The sequence below is a fragment of the Macaca nemestrina genome, chromosome 7 (assembly GCF_043159975.1).
Source record: "Macaca nemestrina isolate mMacNem1 chromosome 7, mMacNem.hap1, whole genome shotgun sequence".
Classification (NCBI taxonomy): Eukaryota; Metazoa; Chordata; class Mammalia; order Primates; family Cercopithecidae; genus Macaca; species Macaca nemestrina.
In genome coordinates this window covers 149,752,104-149,774,169 of record NC_092131.1, presented here as the reverse complement: position 1 = coordinate 149,774,169, position 22,066 = coordinate 149,752,104, and the positions used below count along the sequence as shown (strand labels likewise).

At 37.7% G+C, this 22,066-nt stretch overlaps 1 protein-coding gene and 1 long non-coding RNA gene across 6 annotated transcripts in view; one reads left to right on the top strand and one right to left on the bottom strand.

Annotated features, from left to right (window-relative positions):
* The window catches only part of LOC105493105 (myosin VA), a 221,998-nt gene that overhangs the window by 101,754 nt on the left and 98,178 nt on the right, over positions 1-22,066 (bottom strand). For all 5 annotated transcript variants that reach the window (XM_071066834.1, XM_071066832.1, XM_071066835.1 and 2 more), the window contains exons 5-9: positions 17,822-17,978; positions 11,971-12,114; positions 9,697-9,778; positions 8,934-9,041; positions 6,906-7,012 (exon numbers count right to left, since the gene is read on the bottom strand). In XM_071066834.1, coding sequence (XP_070922935.1) covers positions 6,906-7,012; positions 8,934-9,041; positions 9,697-9,778; positions 11,971-12,114; positions 17,822-17,978 — 598 coding nt within the window. The remainder of the gene's footprint in view (positions 1-6,905; positions 7,013-8,933; positions 9,042-9,696; positions 9,779-11,970; positions 12,115-17,821; positions 17,979-22,066) is intronic.
* The window catches only part of LOC112428034 (uncharacterized), a 95,792-nt gene continuing 80,733 nt past the window's right edge, over positions 7,008-22,066 (top strand). Inside the window, exons 1-2 of the long non-coding RNA XR_003019889.2 lie at positions 7,008-7,279; positions 12,654-12,779. This is a non-coding gene — a long non-coding RNA (uncharacterized lncRNA). The remainder of the gene's footprint in view (positions 7,280-12,653; positions 12,780-22,066) is intronic.

Sequence of the window (22,066 nt, the reverse complement as noted above, 5' to 3'; positions counted from 1 at the left end):
CTCAAGCACCCGTCTTCCTTCTTTCATCCCCCTTTCGCCCAAGTAATCACTTTAGATACAAACTAGCACCACTGCCTGCTCAACTCCCTTACATAAGCAGCCATATACATGTACGTGTTTAGAGTCTGACATCATTTAGAAGTGGGTCAGGCGGGGCCAGGTGGCTCACGCCTGTAATCCCAGCACTTTGGGAGGCTAAGGCAGGAGGATCAGCTGAGCTCAGGAGTTTGAGACCAGCCTGGCCAACATGGTAAAACCCTGTCTCCACTAAAAATACAAAAATTAGCTGCTTGTGCTGGCGGACACCTGTAATCCCAGCTACTGGGGAGGCTGAGGCAGGAGAACTGCTTGAACCTGGGAGGTGGAGGTTGCAGTGAGCTGAGACAGCACCACTGCACTCCAGCCTGGGTGACAGAGTGAGACTCCATCTCGATTTTCTTAAAATTAAAAAAAAAAAAAAGTAGGTCAGCATTCTGTAAACATATTCTACTTGAATGTTGTTACCATATTGTTCTATTACATCAAGATGGTTAACGGTTTGGTTTAAATTCTCCACAGCTTTACTCATTTTTGGACTTCACCTATCAATAATTGAGAGAAGTCAATCATCTCCCACTCTGACAGCAAATTTGTCTCTTCTTGTGGTTTCTGTTGATTTTTGCTATATATCTTTTGAGGCTATGTCATTAAGTACATAGAAGTTTAGCACTATTACATACCCCTGGTGAATAAAATCTGTTCTCTTTAAAGATGGGATTTCATTCTGTTGCCCAGGCTAGAGTGTGGTGGTACAATCGTATCTCACTGTCGCCTCAAAATCCTGGGCTCAAGAGATCCTCCTGCCTCAGTCTCCTAGGATTACAGGCAGACACCATGCACAGTGAATAAAATCTTTATCATTGCAAAGTCACTCTATTTCCTTCTAGCACTGCTTTTGGCCTCAAAGTCTATTTTGTTCAATACCCGCACAGTGCTGCCAGTTTTGCCCTAGCTAGCATGTCTTTTCTAAACTTTTTTTTTCAAACTTTCTGTACCTCTATAGTTTAGGAATGCTTCTTTAAAAAGTATATACCTGAAACTTTTTTTTCTTTTTTCGACTTTTATTTTAGAATCGGGGGGTGCATGTGCAGGTTTGTGCACAAGTACATAATAAAGGAATATTGTGTGATGCTGAGGTTTGGAGTATAAATGAATCCATCACCTAGGTAGTGCACATAGCTGCCAACTGGTAGTTTTTTTCAACCATTACCCTCTCTTGTATTCCCCCGTGTCTGTTGTTCCCATTTATGACCATGTGCAACCAATGTTTAGCTCCCACTTACGTGAGAACATGTATTTGGTTTTCTGTTTTTGCATTACTTCGGATAATGTTTTCCAGCTGAGTCCATGTTGCTGCAAAGGGCATGATGTCATTTTTTTTTATGACTGGGTAGTATTCCATGGTTATATCTGAATTTTTTTAACCAGTCTAACAATCTTAAGTCTTTTAGCTGGAGCATTTAGTCCATTTTTAATTATTTCTATCTTATTTTGTTCTTTTGGTTGTCCTGTTTTTCAACATTTCTTTTTCCCCCTCTTTCTTGCCATATTTTGATTTTTTTCAATCCATTTTCCTCTCCACTAGTTTGAAAGGTTTACTTTGTTACTATTCTGTTATATAATTAACATAATGTAACTAGGTAACACTAACTCCAAACACCCCATCCCAATTTATCCTCTGTTATTCAATACTTTAGTTCTACCTTTTGTGTGTGGGGGCAGGGTAAGCGGCTAGAGATTCATTTCATATTTTAAACTTTTAATCTAATTTTAGACTAACAGAAAAGTTGCAAGAATAGTACAAAAAATTCCCTTCACTCAGATTCCCTAAATATTAACATTTAACCACATTCCCTTTTATCACTCTCTCACTTTTTAACACACACACACACACACACACACACATATATACACACACACACATTACTTTTTCAGAACTTTTTAAGAGTAAATTTCAAACACAATGCCCCTTTTATCTAAATATTTCAGTGTGCATTTCCTAAAATACATGGACATTATCTTACATAAGTGCAGTATAATGAAGAAAATGAGAAAATTAGCAATGATACAATCCTATAATATAACCTGCAGATCTAAATCAGTCTTCGCCAGCTGGCCTAACAGTGTGCTCTACAAAAAATAATTAATTTTTATGGTCCAGGATTCAATCCAGGATCATGCATTGAATTTAGCTATCATGTCTCATTAGTCTCCTTTAACATGAACAGTTCTTCATTCTTCTTTGTCTTTTGTGACCTTGACTTTTTGAAGAGTCCCTCAGTTTGTGTCTCTATGATATTACCTCATGATTAGATTTTGGCAGAAATACCAGAGAAGTGGTGTCGCACACATCCAAAGCTATGTGATATTGATTGGTCCAAATATTCGTACTATCAATTGTGATCACTTGGTTAAGGGAATGTCTGCCAGGTTCCTTGACTGTAATGATAACTATCTTTCCCTTTGTAATTAATACATGTCTTCTGGGGAATTCTATCTTTTACCAGATCAATATACTATTATTATTTTAATTAATCAAATTTTACCTACATTTGCCCACATTTTACTAACTTCTTAGTTCATTTCTTCTTGCATCTTAGCTCTTCTAACTGGGATCACTTTCCATCTGCCTAAACTATATCCTTTAATATTTAATATTTCCTCTAGTGAGGGCTCACTGGCAACAGCAGATTCTTATAAGCTTTTTTTTTTTTTTTGAGACAGTCTCACTCTATCCTCCAGGCTGGAGTACAGTGGCACGATCTCAGCTCACTGTAACCTCCGCCACCCAGGTTCAAGCAATTCTCATGACTCAGCCTCCCACATAGCTGGAATTATTGGCATGCGCACAACGCCCAGCTAATTTTTGTATTTTAAGTAGAGAGAGGGTTTTGCCATGTTGGCCAGGCTAGTCTCAAACTCTTAGCCTCAGGTGATCCACCCGCCTCAGCCTCCCAAAGTGCTAGGACTACAGGTGTCAGCTACCACACCTGGCTGCTCTTAAGTTTTCAATTGTCTGAAAATGCTTCCAACTTTAATTCATTCTAGAAAGATATTTTAACTGGATATATAATTCTAAGTTAATAGTTTCCATTCTAAGAACACTGAAGATATTATTCCACTGTGTTCTGGCTTTTATAACTGCAGCTGGAAAGTGAGCTATCAGATTAACTGCTATTTCTTCAAGGGCAATCTCTTAATCTCTCTGTTTGAAGTCTCCTCTGTCTTTGAAATCATTATCATGTGCTTAGGAGTAGATTTCTTTTTATTTATCCTAACTGGGATTTTCTGTGGGTTAGTCATTTTCACAAGTTCTAAAACTTTTTAGTAATGATCTCTTGGAATATTATGTCTGCTTCATTCTCTCTCTTCTCTCCTTTATGAATTTTCATTAGATTAAAATTAGACATGATTACTCTATCCCTCTCTCTTAATTACCGTTTCAAGTGCTCTATCTTTGAGTCTTATCTTGCATTTTGGGCAATTTCTTCACATCTATCTTCTAGCTTATCAGTTTTCTCTTCAGTTGTGCCAAATCTGCTGTTAATTTATTTTGGCATTCTTAGCAGGTATGACTCTGCTATCTGTCATTTCTCCTAGCTCCTTCTATTTTGTTTCACTGGGGGACTTGTGATTTCTGATTGTGAGTCAATACTTCTTGTAACTTTTCTGATGGGACTCCACTGAGACCTAGACTGAAGGTGGGTCCTCCAAAGTAGATTTGCAGTTGCTTCTGTCAGGTGCCTAGGCAACTACCGGCCCAGAATCAATTTAAGCTATATTTTCTTTATGTCGTTTTTTGAGACCTTCCAGGAACTATGAAAACAGTCTGGGAATGAATATGTGTGAGAGTCAGTTTGCTGTTATAAATTTTTAGGGAGATAGTTTTCTGCCTCCACTTGGCACCAAAGTATGGGTCAGGTTACTTTTTCTTTATACTCTTGGAGTGGGTGGTGGGCAAACTGATTACTAGCTCCCCACTCAGGGTCTCAGCTTTAGGCAGGAGTCTTTGTGTTCCCCTGTTTATATGAGTCCTGTGCTTTGTCTTTGTCTTCTGTAGCTCACTTTGCTATAAAACCCAAAGCTCAAGGTCACTGGGTTCAGCAAATGCCTTCAAGGTGGAGCAGAACTATCAAATAGATATGTCTTACCAGTAACTTCTAAAGCTCATTTAAGGCCAGGCACAGTGGCTCATGCCTGTAATCCCAGCACTTTAGGAGGCCAAGGCAGGCACATCACCTGAGGTCAGGAGTTCGAGATCAGTCTGGCTAACATGGTGAAACCCCGTCTCTACTAAAAATACAAAAATTAGCTGGACGCGGTGGCACACACCTGTAATCCCAGCTACTCGGGAGGCTGAGGCTGGAGAATAGCTTGAACCCAGGAGGTGGAGGTTGCAGTGAGCTGAGATCACATCACTACACTCCAGATCAGGTGACAGAGACAGATTCTGTCTCAAAAAGAAAAACAGGAAAAAACAAAAAACAAAAAAAAAAAACTCATTTAATCTCCACCTACCCCAAATAGTGAAACTGTAGTACTTATAGCTATCATCAAATCAACAAAGTTGACAAGCACTGGTTAGAAAGTAAAAATAACAGAATTACAAGAACTGGATGGAAGTAACTTCTGGACAAGTTTCATACATTGTAAATACTATTCCTCCAAGATGATATTAATAACTTCTAGACATCTCAAATAGGAAAATAGTACACTCAAATTTTAGGTAAGACTCATAGTGAAGTGATACATGTGATATAACATTAGTCACGACTTTCTTGATCAGGAGAAGCTTGACATTTGGGGAAAGGTCACAAGGGCAAAGATGAAAGATGGTGATGCAAAAATCAATTGAGTTCTTTTTAAAAAATCTAGTTTGTATGCCAACATTCAGAGTAGGGTTATTCATAACAGCCAAAAGGTGAAACAACTCAAATATCCATCAATCAACCAATGGATAAACAAAATATGGTATCTCCATATAATGGACTATTATTCAGCCATATAAAAGAATAAGTATTGACACATGCTACAACATGGATGGATTTTGGAAGAAGCCAGTCACAAAAGACCATATATGATATGATTCCATCTATATGAAATGTCCAGAACAGGCAAATCAGCCAGAAAACAGATTTATGGTTACTTAGGGCTAGGGAAATTGACACATAGGTAACAATAAGTAAAGGGTACTGGGTTTCTTTTTGAGGTCATGGAAGTATTTTAAACCGACTATGGTGATGGTTGCACATATCTGTGAATATACTAAAAGCCACTTAATGGTACACTTTAAATGAGTATGATATGTGAATTATATCTCAACAAGGCTTTTAAAAAGACTAGCAATGTTTCATTAGAAGAAATCGGGGTTTAAATTAGAATTATCATTTTGCCTTTTACAAAATCACCATTAGAAAAAAAGAGGCTGGGAGAGGGGAGGAGGAATCATGCATCTAAAATTAGGACCCATGGCTTAGGAAAATTACACCTCAAATAGAATCATAAAGAAAATCATGAGGATCAAGCTTTCTGTAAACCAAACTCTCTGCCCATCTAGCTCTTGGCCCTTGGACTAATAAATAAGTCACAGGGCTGGATGCAGTGGCTCACATCTCACACCTGTAATCCCAGTACTTTGGAAGGCCAAGGTGGGCAGATCATCTGAGATCAGGAGTTCAAGACCAGCCTGGCCAACATGGTAAAACCCTCTCTCTACTAAAAATACAAAATTAGCTGTGCATGGTGGTGTGCACCTGTAGTCCCAGCTACTCAGGAGGCTGAGGCAGAAGAATCGCCTGAACCCAGGAGGCGGAGGTTGCAGTGAGCTGAGATCATATGCCTTTGCACTCCAGCCTGGGCAACAAGAGTGAAACTCCGCTTCAAAAAAAAAAGTTACAGGAAAAGTTTTCTTTTCAAATCATAAAGTCACTTATTTTATATTATATCATGTCTCACACATCTAATATAGTATCAAAGTAGTATATCCAGAAAAGACAAGAAAGAGATTCTTTTCTTACAGGAGTAGAGAATCTGTTTTTACACAAGAGGCTATAGATCCAGAGAAAAAAGGCAACTGAGTTGAATAAATGCCATTTAAATTAAGGCCTTAATTAAGAATGCCAAAATGAATAGCATGGCTCTTTCCACAAGGACCTCAAATCCTAGTGGGTAAAGGCAAGCAAGAGAGACCTTTATAGAACAATGTGATTTGAGCTACAATAAAGGAAAGCAGAAGGGGGAGTGTGTATCTAAGAAGACATGCTAGAGGTCTGCCTGTGAGAAGTGAGTAAGAGCTGGCTAGGGAAGAAGAGCAATCTACGAACCCCAGCAGGGAGAATCTGAGCAAAGCCAGGAGAGACAGCCAGCCTGGCATGGAAATGGCTGGATGTGGAGTGTGCAAAGCAATGAGAAAGAAGCTCAATAGGAAGTCAGGTGTCAGTCATGAAGGCCTTTCATGTCATGTCATGTCATGCCAAGTAAGGTGTTGGATCTGCTTCTGAAGGCAGTGGGGAGTCCTGAAACATTTCAGTAAGGGCATAATATGATCCCTTATAGCTTTAACTTCCATGAGTTTCTGATCTTGTGGGGCCACATCTGCATCACAGTCACTAATCTCATCTATCCAACCCTCTCTCTTTCACTCTCTATCTCTGTCACACACACCACAAAATCACTATGCACCAGGGATTAGAATCCATATTTCTTTATTCTCAGTTTGAGATTCTCCTTTTGATAATATATGTCTTTGATAACTATATTTCTGATAATATTGAGAGAGAGACTTAAACTATATTGCTTCTTTACACAATCTACAAATCTAAAACACAATTCAACTGCCATCCCACTAAAGCTTATTCTGAACTTACAGGTATTGTGCAGCTGTCTGCGTCTCGGGATGTAAATCCAACATTGCCTAAGTGAAGGATGCCAGCAAGTATTCGGAAAATTCCCATTTGATGAGATTCACTAATTCCTGAAACAAGAGAGTGAATGAACAAGTGATTAATTTCAGAATAGCAACTAAACAATTATAGTAGACAATTTTAAGCCTATTGTTAATTCCTGAATATTGGCAGATGTTGTGCATATTATAATGTGTCATAGCTAACAACACTTTCGTCTTTGTTGACATTAACACATTAGGCAGTTTAGCATCATGGATGGATAACATGGCTGCTGACTGTGGCTGATCTGGCTTGAGACCTGGCTCTGGTACAGACCTATCATCTCAAATGGACAGGTAACGTCAGTATTCTATGCCTCCATTTTCTCATTTGAGATATGAAAATAATAGTGACTATTTCAAAGTATGTGAAGATTAAATGAGATAATGCACATAGCATACTTAATATACAATGTGACATACAGTAAGTGCTAAACAAACTATTGTCATCATTGTCACACACTGGGTTTAAAATTAATAGTATTACCATTTCTATTTATCTCTGCTCCAAATACAGCCCAATAAAGCTGTTACTTCTTAAGGCTGTTTAAAAAGTAATTATTTAATCACTTCTTTAAACTACAGACCAAGTATAAGTCAAAGACACCAAGATTAGAAGCGTTTGGGCTGGTGCTATATCCCAGCCTGATGAGTATGCGTCCAAATACAGCATCAGAGCAGAAGTTGAAGGATAAGGCAAGATGAGAAAGCTGGACAGCTTTCGGCTTTTATCAGATCTGGCTTCATTTTTAAATAATATAAGAATCTCATGAAAATTAGATATAATTGCATGCAAATAGAAGCAGTGAAATCATTTCCAAATATGTAATCTAAGAAAGGATAATTCAGTACTGACCCTATAATAATAATTATTATTATTTTTTACCATCTCCTGCATTATGACTTTTTCTTTTTTGTTTTTTGACACACAGTCTCACTCTGTCACCCAGGCTGGAGGGCAGTGGTGTGATCTCAGCTCACTGCAACCTCTGTATGGCTTTTTCAAATTCACAATTTACTGTTTACAAATAGATTTAGCCCGAGAAGAAATGCAGCGATTTTCAAACTTTTAATATGCATATGAATCACCAATACATTTTGACAATATGCAGATTATGTTTCAGTAGGCCTGAGAAGGGATTCAGGATTCTGCATTTCTAGCAAGGCCCACAGTGGTCCTGGTCCACACTGTAATTAGCAGTGCTTTTAAATTACGTTAACTCACCTGAGGGTACTACTCAAAATGCCATCATATGATTTTAGAGTTATTTATATTCTGAGGTTTTTTTTTGTTCTTTAAGTTGTTGATGACAAGTTCTAAAGATTAATTTATTCATATGTAGGCCCAACATTTTTTAAATCCCAGAAACAAGATAGTGACATCTGAGCTGCTTCAGAAGTGTTGGAACAGAAAAAAAAATGCTGGAATAAACTACATGTAATGTAATATTCTGTCACGATGCCAACTCAGCCACATTTCCCAGCCACAGAAAGATCCCCAAAACCAACCAAACAAACAAACCAAAAGCTCCTACAAAATGCGAGCTTGTAGAGGAGCCCATTTCACTTAGCTTCATGTTTCAGATTTTGTAAAAATTTAAGCAAAGAATTACAAGTAGCCCTCCCCTGATGCCCCAAATATATTTTGAACAGTTTTATTGAAGGCTAATTTGCATACTATAAAATTCACCCATTTTGAGTGTGCAATTCAATGATGTTTTAGTAAATTTACAAAGTTGCACAACTATTACCACAATCTAATTTTAGAACAGTTCTGTCACTCCAAAAAGAAACCTCCTGCCCATTTGCTGTCTAAATGTGTTCTATGTGGAATATTAAATCTTTTAGCAATACTCGCCACTTAATATAAAGTCAAGCCAATATTCTAAACAAAGGTTGCTTGAGTAAAAAAGCTATTCCTCAGAAGAGCTCAAGAATAAAGTGACATTACCTAGCAAAGTGCAGGCCTGTCTGGTGTGTGCCATCTCCTTTGCATCATCCACTCCTTCAATCACAGGACTGCCTCCTTGTTGCGTGTAATTAAAGTCATCTGCATTTCCTGTAACGAAGAAAAATAAAAGTTTTCTGGTTTATGAAAAAGCCTTGACTTCTACCCTTACGTCCACTCTGAATCAGAGGTGGTGATCGCACAGTTGAGTGTACAGGGTCTAGAGTTTGACTGCCTGTGTTTTCAATTGTATTTTAATAAAAAACTAAAAATTAAATAAAATTTAATTAAATGGGGTAAAATATTTATAGTTTATTTATGTTAATTGGTAAAACAAATAGTCCTTTCCTAAAGGTTTTATTCCAATCTACACACTAGAATAATTTCCTCAAATCCTTTACTCCCCTCATAAGAAACCCTACTTGGCCTCTAACAAATCAACTCCTTTAATTTTTTTTTTCTTTTAATCAAGGCAAATATCAAACATATACAAAAGTAGAGAGACTAACATAATGAGCCCCTAGGTACTCATTACTCATCTTAAACAGCCATCTAAAATCACCTCCAGGCCAATACTGTTCCATTTATACAGCTACTTACTCCTTCTCTACCCCATGGGTTATTTTGAAGCCAACTGCTGACTTTTTATCATATTATCCATAAGTATTTCAGCATGAGATAAGCTCCTTTTTAACAAGTAAATTTAGGAACTTGGAAATTAACAGAAAACAATACTAGAACAATAAATTTAATGCCATATTCATACCTAATCGTAGCATTTTAAATTCAGGTAACTTTGCTGAAGCACAAAGCTGATAGAAGATATGATAGTTTCTCTCCTCTTCTGCCTTTGAAATAAGAAGAGTTTTCAATTACAGCATTTTAATCTAAAATTCAGAAAATTCTATCATAAAATAAGATTTTAATATTTAATTATCTCAGTTGGTTAAATAAATTATACTCTCCAATATTTCCTAATACTTATTTCTGATTATTAAATCTTCTGATTTATAGTCTATATGCATATATATGAATATATGTGTGTTGGTCAAATTCAACATAAAATATCGGATAGTAATGCTTTCTGAACTAGTGAACAGCTTGATATATGTCTACAATCATAAGATAACCAGTGCTTTTGGGGGGAAACTAAAACCATTTTTTTTTTTTTTTTGCCATACTCAATACTATTTTCTAATGGTACCTCTTAGATTCACAGTCTTCCAAATGCTTTGAAAAAAGAATAATCCCATTCTTGCCATATTGTAGACTGGACCATCTACTGTGTTGTTTGTAAGAAAGCCACAAATGTACATCTTCTATATCATTTTAGTTTATACATTTTAAATCAATAACTTTTATAAAATAGAAAATAAATCACATATAAATTCTAAGATAATTTTTCAGTATTTCCTGAGAGTCTTTTCCACACATATATCTAAAAAATACAGTTGCAATAATATTGTTCATACACCTAATAGTTTATCACTATATCCTTGATTTTTACAGTATACTAAGTTGGCTAATGAATCTTATTAATAAGGCCAGGGTCAGGTTTGATGCCCACAGGGGGCTGATGTCTGGAAAAGAAAACCTATTATAGGGACAGAAGCCACTGAACAAATTACCAATATACTAATGACCACAAGCATGATTAAACAAGAGATCAGGTGGTTCAGCATACAGAAACTACAAAAGCCTGTGAGTCTGCAGAAATGCTTAGGTCCTCTTTGTACATAAAGGACAGTACAAGTATGCCTCTTCTGATTGTGTGATTCATTCTGACAAGCCAAACATCCTTGACATTCTATATCTCTGGAGACTGGGAAACTGCTAGAAATGGTTCAGTGTCTCTAAACAAGACAATAAGGATTGGGCCTTACCATTTTATATTAAGCACTACTAGCCTTTGGTCTCATACTGACCAAGGACCATTTTTCCTCCCCGCTTACTCACTTACCTATCAATCAAACCTCTACTATTTGAACTCTAACATTTGAATCTTCTCTTAGATCTACCTCTGTTTCACCCATTCTTTCTTCTGGTTATCAAAGTAGACACTTTTCAAAAAAACCTACACAAATGGCCATCAGTGTAGTAACACTGTTCTGTATGTACCTAGATATTAAATATAATACTTCATTTGTATTGCCTTACTATACAAATCAAGTATATTTTAGGTGGCGACAAATCAGGCATAGCCCCAAAGTCAAAGCCAGAGCAACTTCAGACTGCTCAAATTATCAGACACTTTCAAACCTATGACAGACCTGGGCTATGGAAATTGTGGATGCTGTTACATGGCAGTGTCAGGGGCATTTGAACCTCAATGCAGTGGGCATGCAGTTGAGGTTAATGAAACCTAAATCTCACAGCATGAGGCAAGCAGTAGGTCTACAGAAGCCCTATACTGAGAGTGTGTGATAAATCCATACCTATAAATATATAAATGTATGCCTGTTAGTGATGTAAATATATAGTATCTCCCACTTTCCAATCAAAAGGGATCAAGAGCTTACATGTGAATGTAAACCCTACACAGATGCATCAACTATTTTTTTTGATAGTAGTTCACAATTGGGTTGTGAAGATTTTTTTAACCCTCACTATTCTATCTGAACAATAATATATTCTAAGAGAGGAGAAGGAGGAAGGAAAGAGGACAAGATAATTTCTTTTCTTGAACCAAGTTCAAACTGTAACTTATTGAAAGCATGGAACAATACCTTCCCTATCATTTGGAAATATGAGAGACAAGACTAAACTAATAGCACCTGTTCTCAACTAAGCTTTCCTGCAAGCACCTGTAGGGAAAAGTCAAACCTAAAAGTGACCAGCCCCAAAGACTATTAGCGTTTAAGTGGTACTCCCCTGCCTCTAACAGGCACCATTTTCCATGCTTTAGTCCAAGTGTGGTTGGAGGTAATATTGTCATAATATGCTCAAAACTATCTAGAAATAAAATGCATACCAGCAAGCATGGACTCAACAATTATACAGCAATCTAACACAAGTACATTTGTGTATATGGCCGGCTTACCTGGAATACCACTCTGGATTTCTCTAAAAGATAAGTTCTCATATTGGCACCAATGATTCGATATCTCTTATCAAAACCAATCTCAATATACTTCCCAAAACGGCTGCTATTATCATTCCTGGTTGTTTTAGCATTTCCAATTGACTAAAAAGCAAGAGAGAAAATAAGATTTTAGACGTGTAATTAACAACATGACATTTACAGAATCTGCTCAGAGAGAGAAAAGATGGAGTAGAACACAGGTCCTTAAAACTGATTTTTTTTTTTTTTTTTTTTTTGAGACAGAGTCTTGCTCTGTCACCATGCTGGAGTACAGTGTCACGATCTCGGCTCACTGCAACCTCCGCCTCCCAGGTTCAAGCGGTTCTCCTGCCTCAGCCTCTGGGATTACAGGCACATGCCACCACGCCCAGCTAATTTTTGTATTTTCAGTAGAGACGGGGTTTCACCATGTTGGCCAGGCTGGTCTCAAGCTCCTGACCTTGTGATTCACCCACCTTGGCCTCCCAAACTGCTGGGATTACAGGCGTGAGCCACTGCACCCAGCCAAAACTGATTCTTTTAAGAACAGAACCACTTTTGCCACTGCAGGCACAGGTGTATGCTTTGCTCACTGCACAATCACACAGATATATACTAATAGTTCTTATTTGTCTTGTTATTCTCACAAAAATGATTTTCAGAAACAGCAGACCTGAACTCAGAGGTTAGAATATTTTCATAACACCTTTTGGGTTATCTGAACGTTCATGCCAGCAAAGAAAGAGAACAAGTGACAATGAGAGCTGCCAAGGCATGGGCTTTGTTAGGTAAGTTTCAGGTTTTTATATTTTTCCAAAAAACTTCACCTGCTTTACATAAATAAAATGGTTAAGACCAATTAATATTTCCTGGAAATGCTGCTCTGGTGCTCAGGGTCTCTTTAGCCTGATATTTCTATTACCTTATCCTGTGGCAACAAAGGTCCAGTTAAACTGTTTATTAGCAGAGTATTAGTATTACCCACTCAATTTAAAGGCCATTTTCAGAACCAGAAAAACAAACATTTGGCTTTGGATTTTGACAGTTAAATCTAGCTTACAAAATATCTGCTACAGAATGCAGAGAATATAACTCACTGCTAAATGTTTTATATAACCTTAAAATTTTTAATGCCATATGTCTTTCTGATTTAGGTAACTCGCTTCTATAATTTTTTTTTAAGGCAAAGCAAAAAAAAAAAAGGTGTAGTCAGAAAAGCAAGTGTTAACATAATGCATATATTAAATGTTTAATAAGCAAATTTCATAAAAGATTAATCTCTTTCACCTTCACAAAGCCTATGTTAGGATTAGTATATTGAAACTACAGCAGAGAGAAAGATGTGAAAATACAATGTAGTTTTAAGAGTGATACAAATGTAAGTAATGAAAACAGTAGTAACATAGCCATACAAGTCAGCACATTAGATTCTTTGATCAATCAAAGAAAACATATTTTCACTTTCTGAAATAGAGTGTAGATATCATCCTATTTTGTTTTGGCAGTGAGGACACTGCTATATTTTAGATTAACATTTTAAAATCTTTTCTAGAAAAATAAGAATAAATTTCTGGCAAAATTACAGAAGGATCTAATGTAGCCTGAGATAATTTATCTATTCATTTACTCAGATGTTACCCCTCTTGATATTACAAAACACCACAGCAAAAAACAGTCTGTACATTGTCCACTATTTTATTTAGAAAAGGAGATTAATTATAAATGCAGACTTTTCTCTCAACACAATATATTCTTCCAAAGAGCAAATGAAAGGTCACATGTGGTAGAAGTAGCAGCAGCTACTCAATAAACACTCAGCAAATATTAGTTACGGGCCTAAGCACTTTCCTGCCAGTAACTAAGCAAGTGGAGGAAGAGTGGGCCACAGCTTCTCCTCCTTCCTCAACTCTTACCCCACCTTCCACACATCATCTCTCCCCATCTACTCAGACTGGGCGTCAGAGTGGTCCACCTGTCGAAACACCACCACATTGTGAGAAGAGGCAGGGATTGACTAGAGTTGAAGCAGATCCTTTTGTTTTCAAGTAAAATGCATTTAAACATAGACAAACAATGGTAGAAAGAACAAATGAATTAGAAGCCCGAAGACCTATCAGACCAGACCCTATTATCAACTTGCCATTATTTAATCTCTTTGAGGACCATTAGTATCCTCAAATGTAAATTGACTAGGATAGTGGAGCTCTAGGGTTCTTTTTAAAAAATAAAATTATTTGATTCTAAGTCCTGAACCTGATAGCGAAAGAAATTTCTATACACAAACAGTACCTTTTGTCCACTCCCTCAATTGTTGCCTCGGCCACATAAGCACTGTATTCACAAGAGACTCCCTAATACTATTTTCACTTTAATTAGCAAGAAGCCACTAAAGGAAAAAATAAATTTTACGATCTTGGTAATCTTGGTTTTACTATTTTAATGTAATGATGCATGAGCCACTTCTTTGCTAAATGGAGAGGAAAATCTTCAATTATGGTTATTGAAATTAAAAAGGAACAATTGGCCAGGTGCGGTGGTTCATGCCTATAATCCCAGCACTTTGGGAGGCCAAGGCGGATGGATCACCTGAGGTCAGGAGTTCGAGACCAGCCTGACCAACATGGTGAAACCCCATCTCTATTAAAAATACAACGGTAGCTGAGCATGGTGGCATGTGCCTGTAATCCCAGCTACTCGGGAGGCTGAGGCAGGAGAATAGCTTGAATCCAGTGGGTGGAGGTTGCAGCGAGCTGAGATCATACCATTGCACTGCAGCCTGGGCAACAAGAATGAAACTCTGTCTCAAAAAAAAAAAAAAAAAAATTAAGATCCAGGCCTGGTACAGTGGCTCACACCCGTAATCCCAACACTTTGGGAGGCTGAGGCAGGAGGATTGCTTGAGCCCAGGAGTTCATTTGAGATCAGCCTGGGACAGGCTGAGATGGAGCAAGACCCTGTCTCTTAAAAAAAAAAAAAAAAAAAAAGTTTCAGTGTGCTATTCCCATCTTATGATGAAAATTTCCAGGAAAAAATGAAAACATCATGAAATGGAGCAAACAGAGTAATTATCTGTACATCATTCACATTTTGCAAAAGAAGCCTATGTTGAGAATGAGGAGCTTCCTTTTTGAAGAATAATGTGCATATCTCTTTAGACACTGGATTATAATGTTAACCGTGTAGGATGCTCATTATCCTATGAGGAGTTTCAGCAGATCACTGGAGACGCAGGTATACCTTTCCTGACATCACAGCAAAGGGCTCTGATATAGGGACACAGTCTTGAAACGATTTAAAGCTACAAATTTTTCAGACTACATACTCAGTATTTTACCTATGTTTTCTTCCAGTAACTGATCTTCAGCTCCATATTACATTTCCATCTTTCAAATTGAGATGCTCTTATTTGTAGTTATTGAAAATTAGTTCAACTCTTTACCAAATTTTTCTTAATCCAAATTCTTATAGATGAACAATTTCAAATTATTTAGACAGACTAAATAACAGAGAAGGAAGCAGGCGAGCATAGCTGATCCCTTTATCTTTTACGTTCATCCCAGCAAGCAGGGCATATTCTTTATAATTGCATATTGTAAGTATTATCTTTGACTGCTGTGGTTTGGATATAACATGTCCCCATCAAAATTCATGTTGAAATTTGATCCCCAATGTGGAGGTGCTGGGAGGTGGGGTCTAGTGGGAGGTGTTTTGGTCATGGGGGCAAATCTATAGTGAAAGCCTTGGTAAAGTTCTCCTGCAGTGAGTTCTCCCTCTGGTGAGACCGGATTAGTTCTCTCGGGACTAGATTCATTTCCACTGGAGTGGGCTGTTATGAAGTCAGGAGGCCCTCAGGTTTCCCCTGTTTGCGTGTGTCCACTTGCCCTGTGACATTCTCTGCCATGTTATGCAGCACGCTGGCCCTCACCAGAAGCCTAGCAGATGCCAGAGCCATGCTTACTGTATAGCCCACAGAACCATGAGCTAAACAAATCTCTTTTCTTTATAAATTACTCAGCCTCAGGTATTCTGAGGCTACAGTTACAGCAACACTAAATGGACTACGACAGTGGCTATTCCAAATTTTTAATATCACTCCTACTAATATAATTCAAATCTGTGTTGTAGAAAAACCAATAAAGTTTTTTTGTTGTTTTTTTTTTAAAGAGGTAATAAAATAGTTCACTCTACTCATGAAAAATTCTAGAAGGTTCATTCTAGACTTCAGTTATCCTCAAAGACAACTTCAAATCCTAGTATTACATGGTCCAGGCCCAGAAGAAATGGGATTACCTAATGCTATCACATTCAAGACTTTGGGATATTCCAGTGCTAGGGACTAAAATGGCTGGAACTGTTGTCAAATACCAAGAATCTGTCATGACCAAAACCAGTCAAAACAACAACAGCAAGAAAAGAAGCCATACTGTTTTCTGACCCCAAACCAAAAACTGGCTCCACAGATTCTATTTCCCCAATATTAACACCAGTGACATCCAGCACTGTATCTGTAGCTTACATTCTTTCAAAATCTTAACATCTGCTTAACATTTTCACTATTCTCTTTCGGTGTAAGCATCTGTTTCTTCCTGTTCATCCTATTTCAGAAAGCATTCCCAGTATTTTTTTCCATAGCACATCCAGCCCAGGAAACCTCTGAATTTCCCCATCATATCTTGTTTTTCGATCCCAAAAAGTAGAAGTCCCGCTGCTCTAGAGGGCAGCCCTACAGATAAGAGGTCACAGCATTCTGTTCTGAAGTGTCACACGCAGCACTGCAAACCAAGCACAATTACCTCTAGATAGATTATTGCAAAAACCACTTGTACCACAGGTGCACCAGGCCGATTTTAACTCCATCTGTGTTTGGGTGACAAATAAAGCTTGACAAAGGAAAAAGACAGGAATAAAAAAATGCCAATTTGAATTTTTAACAAGGAAAGTTTGCTTCTGCATGTCCAAACTAATTTCTCTCCATTTAACAAAATTAATTTTTCTCCATTTAATAAGTCTTCATATAAAACTATAACTTTCCAAAAATCATATTAATAGATAAATAATACTCTACAAACCCTAAAATACTCAAATTCTCACACAATTAGTTCCATTTTCATTGGCGTAGGCATTTCTACTTTGTATATGGTGCACTCGAATTTTGAAAGCACATTCTTTCATAGTTCTTCCCCTGTCAAAACCTTATAGTTACTGAATGTCTTTTACAAACCTATAGCTGTGTTACATTCTTGACAGAACAATAACAACAACAAAAAAGCTTATAAAGATCATATGTAAGTTTACAGTTCAAATCTGGAAAAAAAAATAAAACTTTAGCTATATTAAAATTTAAGCCAACTTAGGTTGGACTAAGTACAGAAAATGAAATATGGGCAAAGGAATAATGAAACTCATTCATACTTGAGCATAACAAATCTTATGTTTTAGAAGGAGCATAAATAAGAACTCAGGACTTGGGGGAAATGAGTAACTTGTACTTCTGGCACAAGGAAAGGAACAATAGATATGAGTCAGTTAATGAGGAGAAGGAAACTTAATTGCTGGCTGGTATTTAGGGGCAACAATTTCGCTGGTAGGTCAAAAATTCAGGATTATAGACTAAAGCAGATTCCGCTATAGCTGGGCTTTATTAAAAACGTCTACCTTACCAAATTTTTACTTTTCCTAGATTTTTTATAAACATGTAGAAAAGTATTTTCTTAATTTTAGTGGCTGGGAGACCCCGGGCTTTCTTGAGACATGCTGCATCAATCAATTTTTTGAGCATGTTTCTTATCAAGAGAATATAGGAAGAAAGCCGAAGACTCTACTGTCTTACCTCCATGATGGGGTTGGAGGCCAAGACCTTTTCCTCCACGTTGGCCTCACTGGCAGAACCACTCACAGTTGCAAAGTATCGCATGGCATACTTAGCTGAGACTGTTTTTCCTGCCCCAGACTCTCCACTTACGATGATGGACTGATTTCGTTCATCTCTGTAAAATAAAATAAAAAAAAAGGAACTGCCAGTGCTGCCTGTAGCAGGATTGATAAGGGAACCTATGGTCTCTATGGAAGTAGGGGGCCAATTTAGTGGATTTTTTGGTCAATACTGGTGCTGATAACGCCAAGGTCGCAGGTTCAATCCCCATACCGGCCACCAGAAATGTTTCAGGAATTTTTTTTTTTTTTTAAGGAATCAGAGAGACAGATGGGGTTGAGGAGGATATTTATTATTTAAGTGCACCAGCCCAGTCGGATTAACATCCAAAGGACTGAGCCCTGAACAAAGAGTTAAGTTACCTTTTAAACATTTCATGGGGTTGGGGGGAGATCTGTGCAGGGGAAAGCATATTACAGAAGCGAGAAACAAAGACAGTTATTCAATTAATTGAGACATACATTACATCATTTCTTACTTTTCAAGAAAAATATGTTTTATGACTTGGGTTTTTCTGTCTAGTGACTTTGCAGCTGCACAGCTACAAAAATAGGGTCTTCACAATGCCTGGGAAAGAAGGAGAGATAAGGCTCACTAGCCAAAGAAAAACAGGCAGTTAATTTTTAAAGGACTCTGGCTCTTTCTCTTTCTGAGGGGGAATTGGGTTTTCTTACATACAACTGAGTTTCTGCTTACACATTCTTTAATTTCTTTTAATTCCTGTTCCACTGCCCACTTGGGAATGTGATTAACATTATTTCTTCTCTGTTCTTTGTGATAAGGCACAGTGAGTTTTTTGCTGGCTCATACATGCAACAACGTGGAAAGGAACATAAGAATGATATTCCCATTAGCCGGGTGCGGTGGCTCATGCCTGTAATCCCAGCACTTTGGGAGGCCGAGGCAGGTGGATCACCTGAGGTCAGGAGTTCAAGACCAGCCTGACCAACATGGAGAAACCCCGTCTCTACTAAAAATACAAAATTAGCCAGGGTGCTGGTGCATGCCTGTAATCCCAGCTCTTTGGGAGGCTGAGGCAGGAGAACTGCTTGAACCCAGGAGGTGGAGGTTGTGGTGAGCCAAGATCGTGCCATTGCACTCCAGTCTGGGCAAAAAGAGCGAAACTCTGTCTCAAAAAAAATAAAAAGAATGATATTTCCTAAAAATAATATCTACTTATAAATTAAAAAGTAACAGAGAAGAAGAAGATATCAAGCATTAAATTAGAAAGCATCACAACTAAGGGTGAATCTGCAATAGAGGGCCTCTGAATTCTTATGCATACAAATCTCAAACATATTATTTCATTACTAAAGAATTACTTCAATATCTTACAGTACTGTTGTCAACCACTTCAGGAGATACTCTTTGGAGCCACAGAAAAGAAATTTAAATTTATACTATTTAATTAAAGTTACAAAACCATTTAAAATATTTTAAATTATCTACCAGCTAACAATCCGCCAAATGGTGTCTCCTACAAACTGCAGTTCCTACTAAAGTATCCTCATCACTAGAGAAGAAATAGTCCATTTGCTGGCTTGGCTGCATTCAACTATAAGTTAAGTAAGGTCATGATCTGTATCCTCATGTGGTTGATGGATGTTATGGTTTGAATGTTCTCTCCAAAATTCATGTTGAAATTTCATTGCCAACATGATGAAATTGGGAGGTGGGGCCTTCAAGAGCTGATTAGGTCATGAGGCCCCTGCCCTCAGGAATGGATTAATGGCATGAATGTAGGAGTGAGCTAGTTATTATGGGAGAGGGCTCCTGATAAAAGGATGAGTTTAAGCTGATTTTCTCTCTGCCTCAAACGCTCATGTGCCCTCCTACTACTGAATGACCTTCACCAGATGCCAGCACTGTGCTCTTGGACGTTTCAGCCTCCAGAACAGTGAGTTAAATAAACTTCTGCTCTTTAGGAATCACCCAGTCTGTGGTATTCTGTTATAGCAGCAGAAACTGGACTATGACAGTCATCTAATAGGAAAGCCAGGCCAGTAATTCAAGATTGTAATACACGTGATGGGGCAGTAAGAGGAAGAACAGGTTATCAGGGAAGGTTCCCTAGAGATGACAGCTGTACAAGGTCTACAAACATGAGCAAGAGAAAGCAAACAAGGACTACAGAAGGCGGGAAGGGTACATTCCAGGCAAAGGGGATAGCATAAATGAAGGCTCCGAATCAGAAGTTTGGAAAGAACAGATCACTCAGTTTAGCTGGAAAATGAAGTAATGACAGATTTATGATTTCTGGCTTGGCCAGTCCTTTCAAGGGCCTCCACAATGATCCTAAATAGGCTGGGTACTGGCTGCTTTGTAGTGGAGGTGAGCTCTTCTGACCTGTTTCCAGAAGCTCTAATGTGAACTAAAAGCCCTCACTTAAAAATACTGCTTCATTCATTCATTTAACAAACACATAATGAGCAGCCACAATGTGCTAATCACTTTATGGAAATAAACGACTCTAGGGTCATAGTCAATGGAGAGAGACTAGAAAGGACACAGTTAAAATGCAGTTGGAAGTAACTGCTATAAAAAAGGTCTATCTAAGATACTATGAAAGTAGAAAGGAAGAGTATGGAACCAGTAGGAGATGTGAGGAAGAGATGTCAGGAAAGCATTTCCAGAGAAGGTAATACCAGAATTGAGAGGGCACTACCAGAATTGACTCACATGATCATTAGGAGAAAACCAGGTTCTGTGAGAATAAGGAAATGGGAGTTAAATTATGTAGAAGCACTTGAAACCCCAGGAAACAATTATTCAAAGATAAGCAAGAGAGAGAGAGAGAAAGAGAAAGAAAATGAGAGAGAGAGAGAGAGGCAGGGTTGGAGAGGGTGTCTGTTAGACTTTATTTTCCTCTTATGGTCATCAGTGACCTTATATCTATTTGGTCTGTCGGGTCTCTCCTTATAGTTTTCATTTTATACGACATATATTATTTTATAGATTTTCCTTTTGAATTTTATCGTTTAAAATATGTAATCTCTCTAGTTTATCATGGTCATACCAAACACTATTCATATCTTCCAAGATCATCAACTTGTCCTCTGTAAAATTAATAAACATACTTTCAATTACATCTATGGCATTAACACAGAAATTAAGTAATGCGTGCCTCAGACCTGAGTAATGCAGAACACAATTTAATATCTCCACCTATGTTGATGTTAACTCTCTGATAACCACCCATTGAGTGTTGTCATGTACCGTGATGAAGTGTACACGCACCTGCACCTAGGTCTAAATTTTTAGCTTATAAACAAACATGGCCATGTGAAACAAAATCTACAGCTTTACATTTTTGCAGGCAACCAATCTGTTTCTCCCTTTATTTGATCCCTTGTTAAAAAGAAAAAATATTAAGTTAGTGTAATAAAATGCTTTCTTTCAAAACTGTGTTTTTACCGTGGTGTCTTAAAGATGTGGCTTCATTGAGACTTTAATCTCTCTCTTGTTAGAGAGATGCTAAGTTTTTCTATATTATCACTCATCAAAATCAAGCTGCTCTGCTCTCTGTGTCTCTCTGATTTCTACTTTTAATTAGTCTCAAAAAGAAAATGCTTAAACCCTAAAGTTAATACTAGACAATGAGTTTACAATTATAATATTAATTTTATTTTGGAAGCATAACTATTTACTATGAAAAAGGTTGCTGGCACTGTTGAATGCTGTGCTATAGAGAGGCAGACAGACTCCTCAGGAAATGAAAACAAGTGTTCCCTAGAGATACTTGCTGAGGTCACTCAGTTCCTAGTGAGAAGCTTGTCACATGGCTATCAGATCCCCTCAAATCAACCTGAGTTTTCTGTTCCATCAGTACACAGCCTATACACTATATAAAGATGCTACAGCAGAAATAGCCAATTATATTTGTTTATAACTTTTACACACTCTAGTGCTCTAATATGTACTGTATTTTATTCCTACTGTAACCTTCTGGGGTAGAAAATATTCAGTAAGTCCCAAAGTAGTAGTTTAATGTTATGGTTTGAATGTGTTCCCCAAAGTTCATATGTTGCAAACTAAATCCTCAACGCAACAGTGTTGAGAGGTGAGACTTTAAAATGTCACTAGGCCAGGCATGGTGGCTCACGCCTGTAATCCCAGCACTTTGGGAAGCTGAGGCAGGAGGAT